At 38.6% G+C, this 24,470-nt stretch overlaps 1 protein-coding gene across 1 annotated transcript; it reads right to left on the reverse strand.

Annotated features, from left to right (window-relative positions):
• Positions 1-4,687: 4,687 nt before the first annotated feature.
• LOC136183199 (eyes absent homolog 1-like) lies at positions 4,688-8,108 on the reverse strand. The gene is made up of 2 exons (XM_065965770.1): positions 6,502-8,108; positions 4,688-6,390 (listed from the first exon to the last, which is right to left on the reverse strand). Exons 1-2 carry the CDS (start codon positions 6,705-6,707, stop codon positions 6,117-6,119), a joined length of 480 nt encoding a protein of 159 aa, XP_065821842.1. The 5' UTR covers positions 6,708-8,108; the 3' UTR covers positions 4,688-6,116.
• Positions 8,109-24,470: the final 16,362 nt, after the last annotated feature.

A 24,470-nucleotide genomic window follows, 5' to 3' on the forward strand; every position in this document is an offset into this window, starting at 1 on the left:
CGATTCCCTGAAAAACAGCGACACTTTTATCAGCACAACATTAGTGATTTAAAGTGATGAACCTTTGAGTGTTTTGTTGTTGTTTGTTCTCCCTGAGTAAGATCATATCTGATATCACCACAGGAAATCAACATTTAGCGAGGGAGGAACCTCACAAGCAAAAGCCAAGTTTGATCTTTGGCCCCAACAATGAGGAGTCAGGGAGTGAATGAACATTTTCCAAAACACAATTAATCCATCCTGAAAACAAGAAAAATAATTCCCCAAAGAAACCCGATGTCCAGGCCTCTTAACGTCTCATTATTCTGTCAACACAAACTCCTGGCTCCTGCTCTCCTGAAAAACTACCATGATATGATTTCATTCTTTACCGCCATCTGTCATGGTGCTTTTCAAAAGCCAGAATTCCAACGCTTTGAAAAAGAGCGGACATGTTTGAAAAAAGATCCTCTTGATGACTCTTTCTGTAATAAGCGGAGGAATCCATCACCGTGTTTTCCAGGAGAACAGTTTCTTTGTCCCCTCTTCCAGAGATTAAGTCTGCAGTCTGTGATTAAGATGTTTTGGTGTCTCAGAGAGACCTGCAACACATGAATAAAGCTAATGATTAAGCTCTTGTTAATGCGGTCGACGGGGTTGTTCTTGGCCAGTGGTTTTCACACTTTTTGTGCAGAGCATCCCTTCATAATAAAATGAGTCGTGAAGCCCCAGTGCTGCTGAAAACATCAACGGTTAACAGTGGTGTTGTGGAGCTTTCATAAAGTACGGAGGCTGGCAGGAAACCAAAATGTACAAAGTGTGAAACACTTGCAATGCTTGAGACAAATTTACATTTTGGTGAACATTTTTACATTTTATAAAATGAAATTACAAAAGCAAAACATTTAAACCAAGGACAAAGCAAATTTACATTTTAGAAAACCAATTTACTAGATTTGAAATCCTTTCACAAGCGGTGAGACAAATTGTATTTTAATACGGTTACTCCAAAGGGACAGAAGAGCAAACAATGAATGTGTTCAATGCTGACAGTATACTCTTAATCAATCAGTTGTATGTGTGACACCCAGAAAGTCTAGAGTTACACAAGGTTGAGATTTCTGTGATTATTTAAAACTTTAAGTAACTAGTAGACCCCGACCGATTTATCGGCCAGCTGATAATATTGGACTATGGGTATCGGCTAATGTTATCGCAGATATTTGTAGATATCAACCAGTCAAAATGCATTTAATTTGAGTATCATTGTATTAGACTAGCAGTCCTCTTTCACCAGAAAAATGCTTTACAACAAGCATTATCACTCTTCAGAGTGTCAACCAGGATGCACGTTCATGCACAGTGACTTTCCAGTTCTGTTAGATAACTGCATTAGAGGGATCAACGCAACATCAGATCGAAGATAGATCTAAGAAAGATATCGGCCAATAAATCGATATTGGTATCGGCCCCAAAAATCCCATATCGGTCGGGCCCTAGTAACTAGATATCCATAGGAATTACAGATGTGTGTCAATAAATCTTCTGGGATTAGAAAAATATCTCTAGCTAGTCAATCTAAATGACAACACTTTAAAAATAGACCTGACTGTCACACATACAGTAAGCAACATGCAAGGAGAGCCTGAGGTAAACACACACCATCAAAGATTATACAAAATAAATCATTTATATATACACAGTGTATTTGGATAAAAAATTTAATTTAATCTGAAGATGAAAAAAAAGGGTTGGCTAGAGATCAAATTTAATTGGCATCCAGGAAAAAACACCATTTTGTCTCTTCAGTAAAAGTTGTAAAAAGATAAACAGGACTCCAAGCTGAAATCAAATCTTCAAACGAGCAATGTGTTTGCATCCATCAGTGTGTTTGTTGTCCTGACCTCTGTGGAGTCTCAGCAGAGCTGTAGGACAAAAACAGCTCATCAGCAAACACATCAGAGTTTATTTACTCCCGCTATAACCCACTCAGCGGCGTCTTTATACGGCAGATGAAGCCTGCTCCTTTGATATCCATTACCGTATTATTCGCCGGTAATATCTCTGCCAGCATTATGACTGTAATCATGACTGTCATTCAAGCCGGGCTTTTAACATAATTGAGTCATAAGAAATTAGCATAAAGGCTAATTTGTTTGATTATGCGTGAATTTGTGGAATTACGGGGCTAAACGATGACGGCTGTGTGGCAGGTTCAAAATGAGCTGAGGGGAAATTGTTTAAGGAGCTTGACAGAAGTGCGCCGACGCGTCCGCTGTTCATAACGTGTCCGTCATGCCTGCAGATCACTGCTGGAACCTCACAAATACAAGCTTTGACTTTCATGGTGTAATATCAGCTGAGTGATCACACGCTCCTCTCTATAAGCAGCTGGTCATGTGAAAGCTGTCGAAGGTCATCCGCTGACATTTTGTTGACAAGCATAATGTATGTTTGCTTTGTCTAAAAGGCATAATCCTCCCAAACACACAAGGTTCAAATCGAGAGTTAACCCTTTATTTGAATGTGGGGGGAGGCATTTCTGCTGGTTGTAAGCTCGCTTCAAAACATACATTAGATCCTCTGATATTTTTCCTTGAAAATAATAATAAATCAGCAGTAAATATCCACAAAAATAAATGTTTATAAATGTAAAAGTCATTTTTTTAAAACTGATGTCTTTTCTCTTTAAACAGCCTCTTACCTTTGAAGGTTTGAGTATCAGTGGAGGAAGCCTTGACCACGACCAACAATTGATGACTTAAAGGTGAGTAACAAAATGCTTCATGGTAAATCCAGCTGTTAAAAAAATGTTATGTTTGCATCATGAAGGGCAATGCAAAAAATGTGTGTATTGCCATTTTTACAGCCCCTTCAGCAACTTGAGAAGTACTATTGAGATGTTGAGAATCCACATCTGAGTGGATTTTTAGCTGCTGTTGCATGTAGATACATGCTTAGCCTGATCTGATGACCATGCAGTGTTTGGTGAGTTTTCGGGAACATTCAGGCCTTCATAAATCCGTTCAATCAGCCATAACAATAATAGTAAACATTTGCTTTTCCAAGAGGATTACTGGAGCACCTCCCTGAATATGTAACCCACTCAAAATAAAGTTTTCTACAATAGCTAATTTAGTCCAGCAGAGGTCAGTGTTGGTGCTGTAGAGGGTTGGGGTAACAACAATGAGGAAGAACAGATGAACTGAGAAAACAGGACTGCAAGCCTGAAGGACATCAGCTGCAAACTATGCAGTGTAGCAAAACGAAAAAATAAAGTTATTTACAGTTTTTCACATTGAAATCTGTCATGGACGCATTGTCCATGATTGTGTATCCGATTCACCACTGAGTGTCAGCTCCATCTGCCATGCTTTGCAACTAAGACAACTGAGTCAGCATTTCATGTAGCCTAATTTAGCTTTGCTGTTTTCTGTGTTTTTTAAAGTGAACAAAAAGTAATCTTTGTTGAACACTAGTGTTGTATTCAAGACCACACTAACCGAGACCAAGACATCCCAGAGACCAGAATGCTCCGAGGCCGAGACAAGACCAAGACATTTAGGGATCGAGGCCGACTCAAGACCAAGGTAGGGGGAAGGCCGAGACAAGACCAAGACCATAAATATCCCTGAAAAAATCATTTAAAAGAATCATCTTGTGTTCAGGGGACGTGTCCCTCACTTAGGCCACAACACCGGGGGATAAATTAGTGATTCGTTCTTTTATAAAGAGGTGTTTTCCTTCTCATCACAGTAATGACAGAAAATGTTCCTTTCTGTGGTAGTCTTGACCAGTCTTGATTTAAAACCTGGATTCTGCCCAGTCTGAGACCGAGACAAGGCAGAGTAAAAATGCTTTCGATTCCGAGACCTTCAAAAAGTGATCTCAAGACTAAGACTGATTTTGAGTACTACAACACTATTGAACACATTAAATTACAACAAGAAACAGATAAAGTCAAATATAGTTATGTTACTGTCTGGTATATTAAAGCCAGAGTTTTACATGTGAAGCTAACAAGTTGTTTTTTCCATATTTAAACAGATAAGAATCTGTTTCTTCAGCGTCATCTGACACTTACCCTGAGGCAGCTGTTACAGGCTTTAAAAATAAAATAAAATTGTCATTGATGGTGTTGTTTGCATGACCATAGTCTTATTTATTACCAGCTAAAAACTCCAGAGGCTTTACATTTGTTGTCAAAGCAATGTGGTGCTGAATGTTTCTCTGTACTGTTTGGTAGTGTTTTATTATTGTGGATGTAAACTCCATTTGGCAACACTCAACATTAGCATCTGAAATGAGATCAACAGCCTGCACTGAGCTACGCTTGATTACATCACCTGTTGGGTCAGTAATCAGATGAGCTATTAACAATCAATGTTGAACAACACTTGATGTGACTGCTTCTGTGATTGGTTCATTGCATAGATTTCATAAATATACAAATGTAACTACACCTGATTTTTACCCAATCAGACAGGATTATAGAAACTTAAGATCTTAAAGAAAACTCTTAAAAAGGCAACAACTTAAAACATCTTAAACTGTTTTTAAACAATACACATGTCTCATGAAACAACAGGTCCCCTTGAAGATTTGAATCTTCCACTTGGACATGCTGTTGTGGTTTGGAGAGGCTGTAGAAATATAAAAGTCCAGCAGATGGCGCCGTTGCAGCCTGTTTGTGTTTGACTCCCTGATGTGGTGCTGAAACACCTCAGAGTTAGTTTTAAGGTTGAGCAACAAAGTTCAATGGACTAAATCCGTTACTTATACAGGAGTAAAATGTAGTTTTTTCTTGTTGTTCTGTTTTCAGCAGCAGCTTCATCTGGTCCTGTCTGGAACCTGCAGCAACTCATTTATTACCAAACCATCGCTCATTCACCGGCTCAGGCAGCACATACAGCTCCTCCTCTCTGCCACTCACAGCTATCCGGATCATGGAGAGAGCAGAAAAATCTCCCTCATAGTACCTTTATTATCAGTACAATACACTAATGAGTGAGGTGTATTGATGAAATCAATTTTGCAGCTTTCATTGAAGTATCTTTGACTGTTTAACTTTTTAGCATGTAGTTTAAAGGAAATAATTCTGTTTTGTACTTTACATTTTCATTAAAATATCAGTGGCTTTATGTGTATAAAACAAGAATCCAAAGGGTTAAAGTTGAATATAAATGAAATAATTGTTATATTGTTTGGATATACCCAACACTAATCCATCATGAGCAAGAACTTGGCAACAGTGATGATGAAAAACTGCCTTCAGACTTTGAGCAGAACCAGACTCATAGAGAACAGCCGTCTGCCTCGACTGTGTTGATTTGATGACTTCTATACTTAGCAGGATGTCATTTAGAATAAAAACACATTTAGTCAGGATGACATATTTTAACACAATATTCTATTTGAACTCAGTTACATTTGATTTATAGAGCCTTATTTTAAATCAGATGTTAAAATGAAAAACATTTCCTACATTTTGAGATTAAAAGGTGTTGATTCTTTGTGAGCAAAAAAAACATTTATTTTATTGTATATGTAGTTTCTATAAGACATTTGTAAAATCTACACAAGTGACATATTTAGTTATCTTTGCAGATGTTTGTGCTTGTTTAAAGTACCAATTGTCCAATGTTTTGTCTGTTCAGGAGCTGACTTGTGGAGGAGATCAGAGGAAGCTTTGTGGAGTTGAAGGGCCCATGTGAAGAGGAGCGTTCAGTTCAGGAGAGGAGCAGGAGTCGCTGGTAATGAAGATTGGTGGAGGTTGAAGAGGCTGGAGGTGGAGTCTCTGGCCGGAGCTGACTTTACAGCATGAACATGTTAAGTCTGATCTGCATGTGTCTTGTTGAGTTTAGGTGGATGTTCAGACAGCTGGTACAACAACCTGAGAATGGCCTGAGCCAAAAATAATTCAGATTTGTTGGTAGCTGCAGGTTGTTGGTAGATGAATATGGTGAAGATGATGGCTAGTATTTCAAAGGTGGTGACTTGTGGGAAGAAACCACTTACACAAGCTTTAGGGAGAGATTTAGCCTTCTGTAGGATTCTTATGGTTAGAGGATTTAAGAGATCAAAATTTGTTGATGGAAGAAGCAGATCTTCAAACTTTTCACTCCATATTTACATATTTACAGTTTGGTGTTTTTGAACTCATATAAAGTCAATGAGTTCTGTTTCCTGGCTCTCTTCACTGGAGGTCTCCCAGGCGCTGGTTCTCCTGATGTGTCCACATCATAGAGGGGAGGATAGACTCCGTCCCCACCCACTGACATGTCCACATGCATCCGTCCATCTTCATCCACTGTTTCGGTGAAGGTAGGACGGTCCAGTCGCTCCCAGAGCTTCTGTTTGAGACGACGTCCGAGCTCTATGCTGTAAGGACGAGGTCTGCCGCTCTTGAATCTGTGAGGATCAAAGAAACAGAAATTAAACTCAACGATACATGAGATGAAAAAGTGTGACAGATTGGTGATGAAGAAAGTGATCGATCTGTTTTTTTTAACACAAACATACTTCAGCATGTCGTCTACCACTGCATGGTAGATCAGCTGGAACTCCTCCACTGGACGGTTGTAGATGTTCAGATCTCCGTCAGGCTGCAGTGGAGGGTCGGGGGACTTGGGTCTGTCACTGTGTGCACGGCGTGCAGAGATTCTCCCTCTGTTGTCAGTAGCTGTGGTCAAATCCCCGAAGTGGCAAATTGGGAGAACTGAGAACATTCCTGTTCAGTGTTGCCAGATCCGCTTGTTATAAGCGACTTTGGGCTTGTTTTTCTGTAAAGTCGCTTGCAAATATCGTCAGTTGCGGGTTGCACGATTAAAGTAGCTCATTATATGCATCAACATTGATATCCATCAAGACAAAAAAAAATGTCCAGAAACAGCCCTCATGCAAATGACTTAATCCTTTTAAGCGATGAAGTGTTGGGAGTTAACTGTTTAATTTGACTGGACCACAGCACCTGCAACTGTCCTCTCCTTACTCTCTCTTCTGCTTCCTGGTGTCTGCATTATTTTTGTCCTCATCCAGAAGTGGGACGGACACCACCCTCCTCAGTTTATGTGGTTGTATCACTGCTGCTATCTTGTGCAGAAAGAATGCAGCTATGTTTCCCCCCAGGGTGTTTTTAAGATAATGACAACTCATTAGGGAATATTCCTGGAGTGGGGAAAGTCCCTGTCAACTTCTCTACTGTCTTAAACCATTCAAGCATCTTGAACAGCTCGGACAGACATTTACATAATGTAAGAAAAACAATCTTACAAATAGGAGCCAAAGTGTTTCAAAAGTTTGTTGAGATCCTTTAAGTTAAGTACAGATAAGAGCCGTATTACCAGTAAAATAAAAGTATTGCTTGTTTAAAAAAAAAAAGCCTTTCATTTATATACTTTAATATCATTTTGATAACCATTTGTCATTTAATTGTTAACTGTTGAACTGGATCTAAGGGGAAGGGTTTATTATCAATGATTTTTTTGGTTAATTAATCTACTGAGGTTTATATATTTTTATTTTCTGCTTGTTAAAATTCAAATATAATGAAACATATCTAAACAATGGTCCAAAAACCTGCAGTATTATTCATTTTACCAGAAGATCTGAATTCCCACATTTTGAGAGACTGACTGATATTGCATGAAAAATTCAACAACTTATCAGGATACCAATAAAAAAAAAGAAGAGGATTCAGCTTTGATTTAACTTTCTGTGAAGTTCTATCAAGAGTTATTATCGGGTTTTATAAGAGTCTTTTTAAACACCCCTAGATGTAATTCCTTAACTCGGGAGAACCCTGTCTAATTGGAGGAGAAAAACAAAGTACTCAAGAACAGTAAATGTACTTAAAAATGGTACCTGGAGTGCATTTTTCATTACACTATTGACAAATATGACAGTCAAGGCAACATGTAATGATTCTTTCATTTAAATTAGCCCAAAAAAGGACATATTAATGGAATCAAGGAGTTGAAAGACGGTGGACTTATAACAGGTGTGTATAAAGGGTTTTATCAAGTAGCCACTTGGTGCCTTATCCTGACCGTGTGTCCCTCTCGGAACAAAAACTGCCTTCTCAACTTTTTATCGCGAGATCTGGCAACACTGTTCCTGTTGGGCAGACCCTATGGGCAGACCCTATGGTCTGTGTGCACGGATTTGCAAATTATTCAGGGCTGAAATTTAGCAGAAGCACTACAACTATCCAGGCATTTTGTTTATAAAACTTTAGTTCAGGTCATAAAAAAAAAACAACCTGTAACTGATGTGATCATCATTTCCCTCAGGTAGTGCAACACATCTTCTCATGATGATCAGGTTGTTGGTCCACTCTTCAATGTGTGAAGGATTTTAGCAGGAACTGGAACATACTGATCGATGACATGTCCGCTGAGTATGCATGCCACGCAAGAACTGGGATATTTTTTAGCCTCCAGGTCCAGGAATTGTGAACTGGACTTGTGGTAACTTGATATAAGTGATATCTTGTGATATTCACTGTTTATGTAGAATGGTAAGAGTTTGTTTACAGAATGTGAACGAGACGGCAACGTGCTGCAATCAAGGGTAAAACGAGTGACGTTCAAGTGCACACCAGAAAATGGGAAAACCCATAGTCCAACAAAAAACTAATAACCTAGTTATTTATCATACTCACGTTACGACAGGACTTGCAGCAGGGGGCCATGCATTAGCGTATAGGATCAGGTCACTTCATCTTATTAAAGTTATCTGCACATAAAACACCTCAGTTCTAGGTTCCACAGTAAAGTCTGTGGATTAAACACTGTCTGTGTTATCTATACTTTTCATGGTGTGACCTGGCTGAAGACTAATTTCTCCTCTGGGATAATAAAGTAGAAGTCAGCTGATGTTTTCATCAAATCTAACTTTAACATGAAACATAAACTCTAACATAAACATGATCTGACAAACAATAAGGCCTTTGATCAATGTTACACTCATTGTCCCATGAGCCACAGCTCCATGTACAGCTTGTATATATATATATACTGTATCAACAGATGTTTGATATCATGTAACAGAAGGATTATTCATACCACACTGAAATATCCAAAACCAGTTAAAGTCCTGTGTTTCAATCCAAACTTTAGTATTATCAGAATGAATGTACTTCAAGTGTTGCAGTAAAATGCTCCGTCTTTTTATTTAGACTTTTATTTCCGATGTGTTCATGATTATTACTGCTGCAGATATAGATCATTTATAATGCTCTATATGTTTCAGGCTGTTCTCATTTGAAATACTAAAGATGTCAGACAAATGCAGAGGAGTAAAAAGTCACATTGACCTCTGATTTTAAGTGAAGTAGAAATAAAGTGTACCATCAAATGTGAAAAACAACTTTATTATAAAAATAAACAAACATTGTCTGAACTAGTGAAATCCTCTGAGACACATATTGATACATGATGAATATATTTCTTGTGAATATTTGAACGAGTTGATAAATACCTCTTCTATCACTTTCAATAACTCATAAAATGATGCATCAAAAACTTAGTTTCTAAAATGAGTCCAAACACAGATTTCAGGATCTTGGTATCGAAAGAATTTTATTTTGAAAATTCATTTTGTAAAACGTTTTTTATAAACTAACAAGCTTTCAAAATAAAGAGATGTAACAAGTTTGACATGAAGTGAACAAGAAGGTTTATTTAAGGTTTGAACAATTAGTGACCCACATTGAAGTCAAAAACTAGAGTTAGTATTTATTATAAAAGTTCAAATCTAATGAATGAGAAATAACTGAAGGCATTATATATTAGTTTTAGTTGTCTCTGTTTTATTTTCATCAGGCTGTATTATTTATGACATATCTGTCAAATATAATCATTGTTTCTGAGATGTTTTTTTTTCACTCTTCCTGAATTAAAGTAAAAAAACTACAAATATAAATCTGTTTGTTGAAAATACTTTATGAAATAAAGATTTTTTATTTTAATTATTTTATCAATCTATTAATTTTAATGAATGAAGCTCCAAACAAAACTAAAGATACTGCGGCTCTCAGACTATTCAATCACAGAGCTCGCCAGCCAGTCAACTAGCGGCTTCAAATCAAAGTTCTGTGCTGAAATACATTTTAAACGTTTCTAAATAATATTAAAATGATTATGATATTCATTTTAAATAATAAAGCTGATATTTTTAACAAAAGCTTTACTGAAAAAAAAGATCAAATCTGATTAAGGTGAAATAATTTCAAGTTTTATATATTTATTTATCTCTATTTTATTTTAATAAGACTGTATTATTTTTTAAAGATTCTTCTTCTTTATCACTTTATTGTTTCTATTTATCTCAGTAAATTATTAATAACCTGTCACTGTTGATTTGATGACTTCTATACTTAGCAGGATGTCATTTAGAATAAAAACACATTTAGTCATTTGATTTATAGAGCCTTATTTTAAATTAGATGTTAAATTAAAAACATTTCCTACATTTTGAGTGAAAAAAATCACTTTGTTTCATTCATCAGATAAAAGTATTTGTTTTAGTCTAGATGAAAAAACATCTACACAAGTGACATATTTAGTTATCTTTGCAGATGTTTGTGCTTGTTTAAAGTACCAATTGTCCAATGTTTTGTCTGTTTAGGAGCTGACTTGTGGAGGAGATCAGAGGAAGCTTTGTGGAGTTGAAGGGCCCATGTGAAGAGGAGCTTTCAGTTCAGGAGAGGAGCAGGAGTCACTGGTGATCATGGAGGATGAGGAGGAGATAAAGACATCTCTGGTGCACAGATCTTGAAGCAGAAGGAACTGTCTGAATGGACCTTCATCAGCTCCTGTAGATCTGGATGTCTCTGAAGTGGAGCAGGACCTGAAGAAAAGCACAAAGAACATCTGTGATTCTAAAACACCGTACATCAACAAAGTCCATCAAGAAATCACTTCAATCAAGAGAGACTTAATTGAGAATGAACAATTATTTAGTTAACAATAAATGTGCAACAATTTAGATTTGAAGTCTTTGGGGGATTAGACTCCATCGTGACCACTTCATGTACTCGGAAGGGTAATGAGGCCGTCAGCAGGATAGGATACGCCCCTATGGAGTCTAAACACTGGTGGTGGTGAGAGGATGGAGGCTATCATGAGCCTGGATCTGGACTCTGCTGAGCTGGAACAGAGGTGACTGGGGCGGTGGTGGGTTGCAGCGGTTGCCCTGAAATGACAGAATGACTGTGGGAGACAGAGAACTGTTTAAGCATTTTGCTGCAGCAGGATGATTGGTTGAGAGAGGTTGTGCCCGAATCTGGTTGGTTAATTACTTAAAGAATAAACGCCCATTATCAGCTGATCACCAGAGCAGGTAGACAGAGGAAGTAGTTTAGGTTGAAGTGAAAGGATGAATGAATTAGTGAAAGAATATAACCAGTCTTCCTGTCTGAATTTACGCTGAGCTCCATATCAGAGTCAACTGTGGGATTATTATATAGCAGATATCTGGTAGCAGGTGGAGGTTAACATGTTGTTTGCGTTTGCAGCAGCTGGATGGCAAAAGCTGCTGACAGACGCTGGAGGAGGTACGTAGTTGTCAGGATGGAGGTAGAGTATTGATCCACAGCTGGGTGGTTCTTGTCCGGCAGGAGGAGGCTTAAGGATGGATGTGGTTTTTCAAGACATCTCTGGTGGACAGATCATGTAGCAGAAGGAACTGTCTGAATGGACCTTCATCAGCTCCTGTAGATCTGGATGTCTCTGAAGTGGAGCAGGACCTGAAGAAAAGCACAAAGAACATCTGTGATTCTAAAACACTGTACATCAACAAAGTCCATCAAGAAATCACATCAGAGTCAACTGTGGGATTATTAACATTCAGGAGAAAATCAGACCTGCAAACATTTGAGATTGTTCATGAAAAGAGGTCTAGTTGATGTTGTATGACAGAGATATTTAACATTCCTGTGTTTACTTCTTGACTTCTTCAGGTTTGATCATTTCTTCAAAACAGATGATCTGAAAACTCATGTTTAAACACTGAGACGCTCACAAATATCTCACACAGCTGTGCATCACTCTGAGTACTTGTCCCTGTAAACCAAAAAATATATATGTTTTTTAGTTTTTTATACAAAAGAAGAATGTATTATTAACCACCAGGCCAAATTTCAGCAATGAAAAAAACTTTTAAGTTTATAAAATTAAGCTTCAAAATCATAAAAAATGTAGCTGTTCTCTCTCCTCTGGGATGCTGTGGGCGTGTCCATGGAATGTGCCGAAGCCACGCCCCCTCCGGAGAGACATTCCCTTCTCAACTGTCAAAAATGTAAATGACCTGACAATGGAGGCCTCAGCTCCTCTATCAGACCTGTCTGTCCATCATCTTTGTTTAGTCTAGTAATGTGTAATGGAAGCCTGTTTCTCAATAGCATAGCTAGCCAAATGAAATAAGTTTAGCTTACCACAATAAAATAATATGCAACTTTACCACTCTTTGCCTTGCATTTATTTATTAACCAGACAGCCATCCTCACACTATAATTGCCTTTGATTTGTATTACTATTTGGTCAAGTTTAACATTTTTGTGATCAATAATAAGAGAAAACTAGTGCTCCATTTACAGCCTTCTGTTGTACCTGTTTTATTATTTACACAATAAAGGTAAAATAATCCCACTGTTATCAATATCACCTAGCTAATAAAAGAAAAAGGTCTATTGTCAGTTTTATCTACATACCTGCAGGTCCTCATGCTTGATGTGTGAACCACTGATTTTCATAATTACAACACACAAGCTATGCAACTGGATATACTCAGTAGTATTGAGATAAATGTAGTTTAACACATAATATTTACGATATCATAGTCACTGTTAATTAAACCATATTTGAACAGGTGCACCTGTGGAGAGTGCAGGATGACGCACAGAGAGGTGGAAAGTGTGTGCTGCAAGCAGCTTAATACCGTATGTAAAGACATGTGACATGTTTACACGTATGTAAAGACATATATATATATATATATATATATATATATATATATATAGTTTCCTTGTACAAAATGATCATTCAAAGTATGAATACACAATATTAATACTGGATCGTCAGAACTGAAACACCTTCTAACACATACTCCAACAGATTCAGAATAAATGTCTGGAGCCTCCAGAGGAGCCACACTGCATGACTCTTCATCCAGGACTTGAGCCTGTCTGCCTGAACCCCTACTCCCTGCAGAATGCTCTTAACATTTATCAGACAGACCATGGACCGCTGGAGATGAAGGAGAGATCTGTGTAAGTCTGAAAAAACATTTTTATTTAGGAATGTCAAAATAACAGTTATGTTAGTCAAATTTAATGCATTTCTTAAAAATAAGATGAGAGTTTTAGGAAACACAGAGTTGGTTTAGTGTTAGTTTAACTCAGTTTTGGTATTGTCAGGATCAATGCACAGCCAAACAATTAAAAGTGTCTCTGAGCTATAAATAAAAAGCCTGCACTCATGTGGTGCCTACAGACAAATGTAAATAATCCAAAATAATGTTTTACATTCACAAAAGTTCTAGACAGTACAAACACAAGTTAGTGAACACCAAAAAATGACTAGAGAATATACTCAGTAGAGAGCAGTCATCCACCAAGGGCAAACAAATCAGAAAAAAAAGCTAACAAAGAAAAAAAACAGACGTCCAGGCCAATCCATACAGCCAAATAGACTTCAGGCACGCTGCAGGTTGATCCATCTTTCATCTTCTAGGGATCATGATGTGCTGTATAAGACAGACACAATGACAAAAGAAGACTATAAGACCACTTAACCCAAAATAAATCTTGAATAATATAATCACATTACTTTTTTACGTTTGTCATTGTAGGCGTGCTTGCTTCCTGGCATCCTTCGTTTCCTGGTACTGGGGATACCGGGAAAGCACAACCAGGTAGTGATACCGTCCTGCGTTGTTGTCTGTATCCACCAGGAGGACCCTGATGAAGAGGAAGAGTACACCGGTTTTAGGCCTCCAATTTAAATTATTTCCAAGTTAATGTATTGTTATGTTTGGACATGTGCTGCTGCTGAAAACAGAACAACAAGAAAAAACTACATTTTACTCCTGTGTAAGTAACGGGTTTAGTCCATTGAACTTTGTTGCTCAACCTTAAAACTAACTCTGAGGTGTTTCAGCACCACATCAGGGAGTCAAACACAAACAGGCTGCAACGGCGCCATCTGCTAGACTTTTATATTTCTACAGCCTCTCCAAACCACAACAGCATGTCCAAGTGGAAGATTCAAATCTTCAAGGGGACCTGTTGTTTCATGAGACATGTGTATTGTTTAAAAACAGTTTAAGATGTTTTAAGTTGTTGCCTTTTTAAGAGTTTTCTTTAAGATCTTAAGTTTCTATAATCCATTTAATTCATTTAATAAACTTTTAAAACGTTCCTCCATTCCCTCTCTTTCTGTACAAATCCATTCCCACACATGTATGTTACTAACTTGGCTTCCTCCCATCCTCATAGTTCTGGGTTCTTCTGCTGAGTTGAAGGTTGTGCATGATGACTGGCGATTTCTGCCAATACTCTGAATCATTTATATTTACATTAAAATCACACAATCAAAGGCTGCTACATTTGAAGACACTTGAACACATCTTAAAACATTCATCAGATACTCAAATTACCAGCTCCAGATTTTTTTCTCATTAGTGGTTGTGGCAATAATTCACAGTGGTTTAGTTTAATCTTAGGTCCTGCTCATGAATGCATCAAAGTGCTCATTCAATGTTAAGGGGCAGTCCATTCTTTTCTCACGATGCACTCTGGTATTAACCTTTTTTAAGGAATGAATTATACTCAGGTCAAACAATAAATGTGAGTTTAGGTGGCTGGGTAAAGTAAAGTGTTTCCCTTAAATGGGATGAGGATGTAGGATGTTATCAGATCTGCGGCCTGTTCTGCTGAATAGCTTCCTGTGATCTGATGGAAAGGATCTTTACATAAAATATTCACATCAGATAAGAACCAAATCATCAGATACATATATACAACAGATGTAAAAAATACAGATATGATATCAAGAGTATGGGCCAGACCTTGGTAATACTACTTCATATTCACTGTATTAAAGCTGTTAATGAAACCTAACAAAATAAACCTTCAGCTGACACATTGTTTATTTATATACGATCATGTTTAATGTCTGAAACCACTTACATTGGGTTGGTGTCAGAAAAAATGCTGACACTGCATTTTTAAAAAACATTTTCAGAGGTAAATATTCTCAATAAGTGATATATATTTGTCTGTTAGGAAATTCATCATAAGAAAAAAAAAAACAGAACTTTGGGTGCCGGATGGCTTAGTGGTTTGCAGAGGACATAATCCTCACGGCAGCAGCCGGGGGTTTCGGGTCCTGCCATTCCTGCCTCGGCCCTGTCATCCCCACTCTCTCCTCCCAGCGTTTCCTGTCTCTCTTAAACTGTTCTGTCTATAATCCAGGCAAAAGCATGATTTACAGATGTACAGTACATAATCAGCAAAGAGATAAGAGGTACCATTTTGTCAACATGAGAAGCCAAAGATGACTGAAACTTCCTCACAGGAGCTTTAAAATAACTGATTCTCTAGAAATGTACTCGAACACCTAAATGTTTAACCATGCACTGAATCAATTCTGCATGAGACAAATAGTTACATCACATTGTTTCAGGTACACTGGCGAGGGCATGGATGAGATGGAAGCCACTGAGGCTGACAGCAACATAAATGACCTGGTGTCCGAGTACCAACAACATCAGGATGCCACTGCTGAGGAAAAGGGAGAGTTTGAGGAGGAGGGAGAAGAGGACTTAGCCTAGACAGTACCATAACCCCTGTCTTCCTATGCAACAGTTAGGGCTGAGCAATGGCATTTTTCCAGTGGAGTGTCATCAAATATGTCCATTCATACATTTGAATGCTTATCCAGCCTTAGCCGGAGTGTAAATGGGTCCTCAAAGTTTGTTTTTTTAAACGTTGTCTGTTCTGTTTTCACACTTTGTTATTTTTTGCTGTCAGGAGTTCTTTTCTACTTTGGATATGAATGTTACAAACTTCCAATTTTTTTTCTCTGTGTCAACCCACACGTTCATACCAAGTTGGAACATGCTGTTACACTTTTCAAGGAGCCTTCAGGTAACTGACTGCAAAACAGACAAAGCAGCGAAACAAACCCCACCCCATGGTTTTGTTGTGAAACTGAAAATGATCACCTCTGTTCATCTTTTACAAACTACAGGTTTAAGAATGTAACACTGACCACTTTGAGGCACTCTTGATTGAATTTGCTGCTTACATATGGAATTTCATCTTTTGGCAGAATTAAATCTGAATTTTTCCTAGATCAAATAAATCTCTTAAAAAAAAAATGTACTACAAGTCTAAAAGTTTTAAATAAAAGTGCCTTGAGCTGGTCACTGATCCATTTTTTGTTACTGGATGTTGACGTGTAAATGATTGGTTTCAATGAAGACATAAGAATTGGTGCTATGCTCTGTGAATTAGTACTTCTTTTGTTTACTTACAAACACTGATAGCTTATCATTAATCAACTGCACAGCCATTCAAGAGCCGTTCAAACACATCTCGGAGCAGTTTACTGCTATGTTCCGCCGCAGGACAGTCAGGACAGTGAAATGATGTCCCTGTGTTTGTGCAGGACTTCTCATCGTACCTCTAGACTCCAACGAGTTCGTCACAACACATCTGAGTGAGTGTTTCTTGTTTCAGGTACACTGGCGAGGGCATGGATGAGATGGAAGCCACTGAGGCTGACAGCAACATAAATGAGCTGGTGTCCGAGTACCAACAATATCAGGACGCAACTGCGGAGGAAAAGGGAGAGTTTGAGGAGGAGGGAGAAGAGGACTTAGCCTAGACCAGGGGTCCCCAAACTATGGGCCGGATACGGCCCCTCCCCACATTTGGGCCAGCTATCATGTTGCTAAACTGATAGCTAGCTGCGGTAGACCCTTTAATGATGGAGAGTTTGTCAAGAAATGTACGAGTGCCGTTGCAGAGGAGGTGTGCCCCGATAAAAAAGATGTCTTCAATGCAGTGAGTCTGTCAGCAAGTACAATCACCAGACGAACTGAAGAAATGGGGGGTAACGTATATGCCCAGCTGCAGCAGAAAACGAAAGAATTTCACTTTTTTTCGTTAGCACTTGATGAGAGCAATGACGTGCAGGACACAGCACAGCTGCTCATTTTTATTTGTGGAGTTACCGCAAACTTTGAAGTGTCCGAGGAGCTGGCAGCCCTCCAAAGTCTCAAAGGTACAACTACAGGGGAGGATATTTTCGGTGAAGTGTGCCAAACCATGGAAGAGTTGGACTTTGACTGGTCAAAGCTGGCCAGCATCACCACCGACGGGGCTCCGAGTATGGTGAGAACGTCTAGGGGGCTAGTAGGGCGCATGAACAGCGAAATGGCGCAAAGAGGTCTCGCTCCACCGCTCCAATTTCACTGCTTTATTCACCAGCAAGCACTGTGCTGCGAAGTGCTAAAGTGGGATGGTGTCATGCATAAACTTCATCAGGGCAAACGGACTGAAACACAGACAGGTTCAAGAATTTCTCTCCGAACTAGACTCTGCACACAGAGATGTGCTTTACCACACTGAAATCAGATGGTTGAGCCGGGCTAGAGTGTTGACGCGATTTTACGAGCTGCTACCCGAAATCAACGCCTTTCTCCTGACAAAAGGGAAGACTGTCCCGGAGTTGATAGACCCAGAATGGAAATGGTACCTTGCTTTTTTGTCGGACCTGACAGAACTGTTAAACGGCCTTAACTTGCAGCTCCAAGGCAAGGGGAAGCTGGTTTGTGACATGTATTCCCACATAAAATCATTAGAGGTGAAACTAGCGCTGCTTGAGGGACAGGTGCAAAAGCAAAACTTCACCCATCTCCCTGCAACCCAAAAACTCTCTGCGGAGAAACCAGCGGTCCCGTTTCCAACTGAAAAGTGTTTCGAATGACTAGACAAACTGAAGACGGAGTTCGGTGCACGATTCCGTGAATGACATGTTCACTCGAAAGAAATCCGTCTTTTCCAGAACCCCTTTGTTGCCGACATTGACGAAGCCCTGCCTGCTTATCAGTTTGAGTTGGCCGAGTTACAGAATTGTGATGCTCTGAAAGACGCATTCAAGCCCAACAATCTCATTGAATTCTATGCGGCACTCCCAAAAGACAATTACCCAAACATCAAAAAGCATGCTATGAAGCTGTCCACACTTTTTGGAAGCACATATATATCCGAGCAAACCTTTTCACGGATGAAACTGCTGAACACTCTGATGAGATCAAGGCTTACTGATGAACATTTGCATCAGTCTTTGAGACTGGCTGTGACTAGAATCGAACCTAACACTGAACTCCTCACCAGCCAGATGCAGGCACACAGCTCACACTGATGAACATGCATAATAGGTAAGCCCTCTTTTCAGACTTGAATTGCAAAATTAGTATGGAAAAAATGTAATTATGGAACTAATAATGCTCTTAAATAGGCTACATATCTCTCTTGTGAAGTAATGCTCACGTGTAATTAGGCTAAAGTGCATAACAAACTAATAAAATTATCTAGCATTAGGCATAATAAACAAATATCCTGAAAGTAATCTTGCATCAGTAGGCATAGCAAATATATAATCATCAAATCTCCTGGGATAAAATCCATCTCCACAATAATACCCGGTAGCACATGTTATTTTCTGTTACAGACAGACCCTGGCCCCCCGTCAGAGAAAGGAAAAATTATGTGGCCCTCAAAGAAAAAAGTTTGGGGACCCCTGTTCTAGAGGCTGACCATGGAGGCCTCTGACAAAGCTGTCTTCCAGCATAAACAGGTGGAGGAGGATCTGCAGGATACTGGTCGAGGCTGATGGTGGAAGTGATGGCTGCCTGAGTATTTCAGAGGCTTGAGGTGGATTTCAGTCTGCCAGATTCTGCAGGTGGAGGCGGTAGCTGCAGATATCTTGCAGAGGCTGAAGTTGGAGCCTTGAATCTGCTGACAGAAGCTTTAGGTGGAGGTTTAGCTTCTGGAGGATTCTTGTGGTTGGAGAAGTCAGAGCAGGAGGAACATGCAGCACTCTACCCGAATCTACAGGTGGAGTTTGAGTAGTGTGTGACTCATCAAGAGTTCAAACTTAACACTACATATTTACATATTGGAGGTAGAGGTAGAGGTTTTTAAAGTTGTCAACAGGTGGTGTTGACGGCTGCTGGTGTGTGACAGAGGCTGGAGTTCGTGGTTTGTGCTCTCTGTCAGAATCTGCAGGTGGAGGTCACAGCAACAAATTCCTGGCAGAGGCTGAATGTCAAGGATCAAGCTGCACCTTTCTGCCAGAATCTACTGGAGGTGATGGAGGAGGAGGAGCAGATGTCTGGCAGAGGTAGCAGGTGGAGGTTAACATGTTTTTTTAGTTTGCAGCAGCTGGATGGTAAAAGCTGCTGACAGACGCTGGAGGAGGTACGTAGTGGTCAGGATGGAGGTAGAGTATTGATCCACAGCTGGGTGGTTTGAGGTGGAGGTTGGTTGAAGTTGTTGGTTCTTTATCAGGCAGGAGGAGGCTTAAGGTGGATGTTCGGTAGAAGATTTATCAGAAAACAAAGTCTTTAAATGGTGTGAAGAGTCTTTTTTAGTCGTGGCAGGTGGTGCAGGTGGAGTTTAACTCTGCAGTGTGTTGACTCATCAAGAGTTCAAACTTTTCACTCCATATTTACAGATTTACAGTTTGGTGTTTTTGAACTCATATAAAGTCAATGAGTTCTATTGAGGTCTCCCAGGCGCTGGTTCTCCAGATGTGTCCACATCATACAGGGGAGGATAGACTCCGTCCCCACCCACTGACATGTCCACATGCATCCGTCCATCTTCATCCACTGTTTCGGTGAAGGTAGGATGGTCCAGTCGCTCCCAGAGCTTCTGTTTGAGACGACGTCCGAGCTCTATGCTGTAAGGACGAGGTCTGCCGCTCTTGAATCTGTGAGGATCAAAGAAACAGAAATTAAACTCAACGATACATGAGATGAAAAAGTGTGACAGATTGGTGATGAAGAAAGTGATCGATCTGTTTTTTCTAACACAACATACTTCAGCATGTCGTCTACCACTGCATGGTAGATCAGCTGGAACTCCTCCACTGGACGGTTGTAGATGTTCAGATCTCCGTCAGGCTGCAGTGGAGGAGTGGAGGGTCGGGGGCCAGGGGCCTCGTCGGAGACCAGAGGCAGGTCAGCAGGTGGGATGGGGGACCGAGGCCTCTGGACCAGATGATCGGCAGAAGATGTGGAAGGACAGGCCGCAGAGGTCCGCTTCCTCTTCTGGGCCGGTCTGGGAGGATGAGCAGAGTGCTGCTGTTTGGGTTTAAAAGATGAGGAAGGTCAGTAACATAGAGAGGATGTCAGGCTACAGTAAACTTCTCAACAACTTTTACAATCTCACAAGAGAACAATCTGCAGCATAACACTTTGTTAGCTGTTTGACAAAACTTAACAAACTCTATTTTAAAGCATGAAACATTTCAGCGATACTAAAGATTTTCACTATCAGTTTGAGAAAGATAGATGATCCTGTTTCATGGAAGCATAGCAGAGCCTTTTGTGTCAACTTCCCCTTGACTATTTTGTTTGTAACATTAAGGTCATTTTATCATTTTACATCAAGACTCATCATTTAAAATCATTTCACATGCAGAGTTAACTTTTGCTCTTCATCACTAACTTCTTCTGTTAAACAATGAAACCTATTCAAATGAAAGTGTACCTGTTGGTCTCTGCAGGATGCTCTGGGCTTCCTGTCACTGTGTGCACGGCGTGCAGAGATTCTCCCTCTGTGACAGTAGCTGTGGTCTGCGAGGTGAACGGACACAACACACTGCAACAAAACACACACACAAACACACACGTTAGAATCAGACTTATATGTACAGACAATGCAATAGGAAAAAAGAACTGATTATCAGTTTCACATATTCTGTCTTAAAATTCAGCTTCTCATAATAAATGACATAAACAGCCTTTTAACCCTTTCAAGCCCTCTCTTAAATATTCTCTCAGTCACAGAATGAGCAGCTTGGCCCCCACTAAACACCCAGTGTGATCAGTCTTTCTATCCAGATCGTCTGAGGTGAACTGAATGAATGTCTGAATTTATACGTTTGTAACATGTAGATATGATAAAGACATAATGAAGCTTTTAAAACGAGTGTTTGACACAGGGCTCTTCTTCAGGACAGGTCTTTTTGAAATAAATGAATCCGGTGTAGTTCTGACAGTCTGCATGAAACACTGGAGACATTTTCCATCACTAAAGTTTCTTTATTTAATTTAAAATGTGTTTTATATTCATAAATGAGACTCCAGAGGAAATATCTTCTGAACAAACCTTATCCGGTTCAGTTCAGGTGAGACAAATGTAATCATGACGGTAAACACCGGAGACTGACTAAATGGTGGTGAAATCTTACGTTTTCCATGACAGAAGTTTGTAGTTTGTCTGTGAAGACTTTAATTCTGCTCAGGATGTCACAAGTTCTCAGTTCAGTCGTTTATTTTGTACAAATCGTGGAGATGAAGTCGTGAAATACTTTCGTGGCTTATCGAGTTTTAGTTTGTGTTTAAATGATGATCTGATCAAAATGATGCACCTAGCAACGGACCATAGCAACCATGGATTCCTGCGCGTGCGTGACGTGCGTACGTGATGTTACGTTCCAGGCACGTTAAGCTGTATTTCACTCATATTCATGTTTTAAAGGTCCTTTAAAATATTATATATCAGGCTGTGACAGAGTACATTGAGTTTATTTAATTATTTGAAGTAACAACACAGCAGCTGATTCATACGTGCGTCTTCAAAGCGGGAAAAGGTGCCGTGCGCATTTTACACACCTGCACAGGAGCAGTGTTAATAAATCATTAAATCTCTGCCTGACACAGCGTCAGTGAAGATGAACATAGACCTAACTCTATTTACTGTGAGGGCTTTTTCTTCTATATATTAGACAGGTGTGCTGTTAACACACACACCATCAAGGTGTGAGAAACATCTGGAACACAGCAGCTTTCCTCTGGATGAGTTCAGCTCCCTGTGATGTTTATTTTTTATTTTATAAGCACAAGAAGAGCAAATATATTATAGGATTTTTTAGTCTGGCACTTTGAAATAAATCGTTTTTTCAGCTCTTCTTCTCAGTTAATGAAAATAACCTTTAATGCACTTTGACTGTGAGAACATTACACTAAGTGTGCTTTTAAATCACTATAGTTGATGATATTCTACTTTTTTCAGGCCACAGATTGTGTCATTTTACACTCAATATGTAAGCCACATTATCACTTTATCACACACTCACAAATAACTTCAAGTCTCTAATTAAGTCCATAAGAAACATACACACATAAAACAGAACATGAAATGTCTACATGGTCTATTTGTGTGATTTCTGAATTATTAACAAAACAAACCCCTTTAATTCATCTTAACTTTTCCATGTGCTCCATAATGTTATTCTATTATGTGATACTAGCAACAGGTTTGCTGACCTAGCATGCTAGTGTAGGCTACAGCTTAACATCTCTATTTTCACATCACTGTAAAAGTACTTTGAACATTATACTTTACTGACATAAATTCACAACACTTTTAACCAATATACTGGTGTCCATGCATGTGGTTTTAAGGACAATAAACTCACCTGTATGTAAAAACAAAGAGGCAACGAAATTAAGCTCGTTCAGTTCTGCTGCAGCACTTTGAGATATAATGTTCCTCACAAGCTGTTCGCGCCCTCTAGTGACCTGATTGAGTATCAACCACATTGTAACAATACACTGAAATGAGGCTTTAAATAAACTATTTTACACACAATTATTTATATATATATATATATATACACACACACATAGGGATCTCTTTTTTTACTCATTTAACTTTTTATTTTAGCAATAACTGTATTTCCGTCATATAATGAACTTTTCCACTGTCCCTGTGAGTTTTAACATATACTTTTGCATTTTTAAAAATCTTGTTATTTATTTTAACCCTTTAATGACCTTAATTTTTTAACTTAAATCGATATGCATTGTTATGAGTCATGTTAAACATTTTTTTTTAACCCTTTACATCTTAACCAATCCTCTGACACATTTAATGATTATTTTATGAATATATTTATTTTGAACATGTTAATAAGTAGATAAATCTCTCTTATACAACTTGAACTTCATTCATTAAAATGATGCATTATTAAACTTTGTTTGTAAAATGAGTCCAAACACAGATTTCAGGATATTTTTATATAAACAACTTTATTGAAATATTCGTTTTGTAAAGTGTTCTTAGAAATGAACAAGCTTCAACAATAACAACATTTTACAAGTTTGACATTTGAACATTTGTTTCTCATATTTAAGTTAAATAATGAAGGTGATATTTTTAACAAAAGCTTTACCAAAAAAAAAAAAAGATCTAATCTAATGAATGAGAAATAACTGAGGGCATTATATATTAGTTTTAGTTGTCTCTGTTTTATTTTCATCAGGCTGTATTATTCATGAACATTTAACTTGTTTTAGACTTTATTCTTCCTAATTATCTTTGTCAAATACAATCATTGTTTCTGAGATATTTTTTTTATTCTTCCTGCATTAAACTCAAAAATTTACAATTATAAATCTGTTTGTTGAAAATACTTTATGAAATAAAGATTTTTTATTTTATCAATCTATTAATTTTAATGAATGAAGCTCCAAACATAACTGAAGTTACTGCGGCTCTCAGACTATCCAATCACAGAGCTCGCCAGCCAGTCAACTAGCGGCTTCAAATCAAAGTTCCGTGCTGAAATACATTTTACATGTTTCTAAATAATATTAAAATGACTATGATATTTATTTTAAATAATAAAGCTGATATTTTTAACAAAAGCTTTACCGAAAAAAAAAAAAAAATCAAATCTGATTAAAGGTGAAATAATTTTAAGCTTTATATTTTAGCAGAAGGAACTGTCTGAATGGGCCTTCATCAGCTCCTGTAGATCTGGATGTCTCTGAAGTGGAGCAGGACCTGAAGAAAAGCACAAAGAACATCTGTGATTCTAAAACACCGTACATCAACAAAGTCCATCAAGAAATCACATCAGAGTCAACTGTGGGATTATTAACATTCAGGAGAAAATCAGACCTGCAAACATTTGAGATTGTTCATGAAAAGAGGTCTAGTTGATGTTGTATGACAGAGATATTTAACATGCCAGTGTTTACTTCTTGACTTCTTCAGGTTTGATCATTTCTTCAAAACAGATGATCTGAAAACTCATGTTTAAACACTGAGACGCTCTCAAATATCTCACACAGCTGTGCATCACTCCGAGTACTTACTTTAAAGTCCAGCGGAAGGAGCAGTCTGCAGGTGGAGGCAGAGGTGCAGGATGTTGGATGGAGGTGGAGGCAGTTAGGAAGTAGAG

This window comes from Labrus bergylta, chromosome 17 (assembly GCF_963930695.1).
Source record: "Labrus bergylta chromosome 17, fLabBer1.1, whole genome shotgun sequence".
Taxonomy (NCBI): domain Eukaryota; kingdom Metazoa; phylum Chordata; class Actinopteri; order Labriformes; family Labridae; genus Labrus; species Labrus bergylta.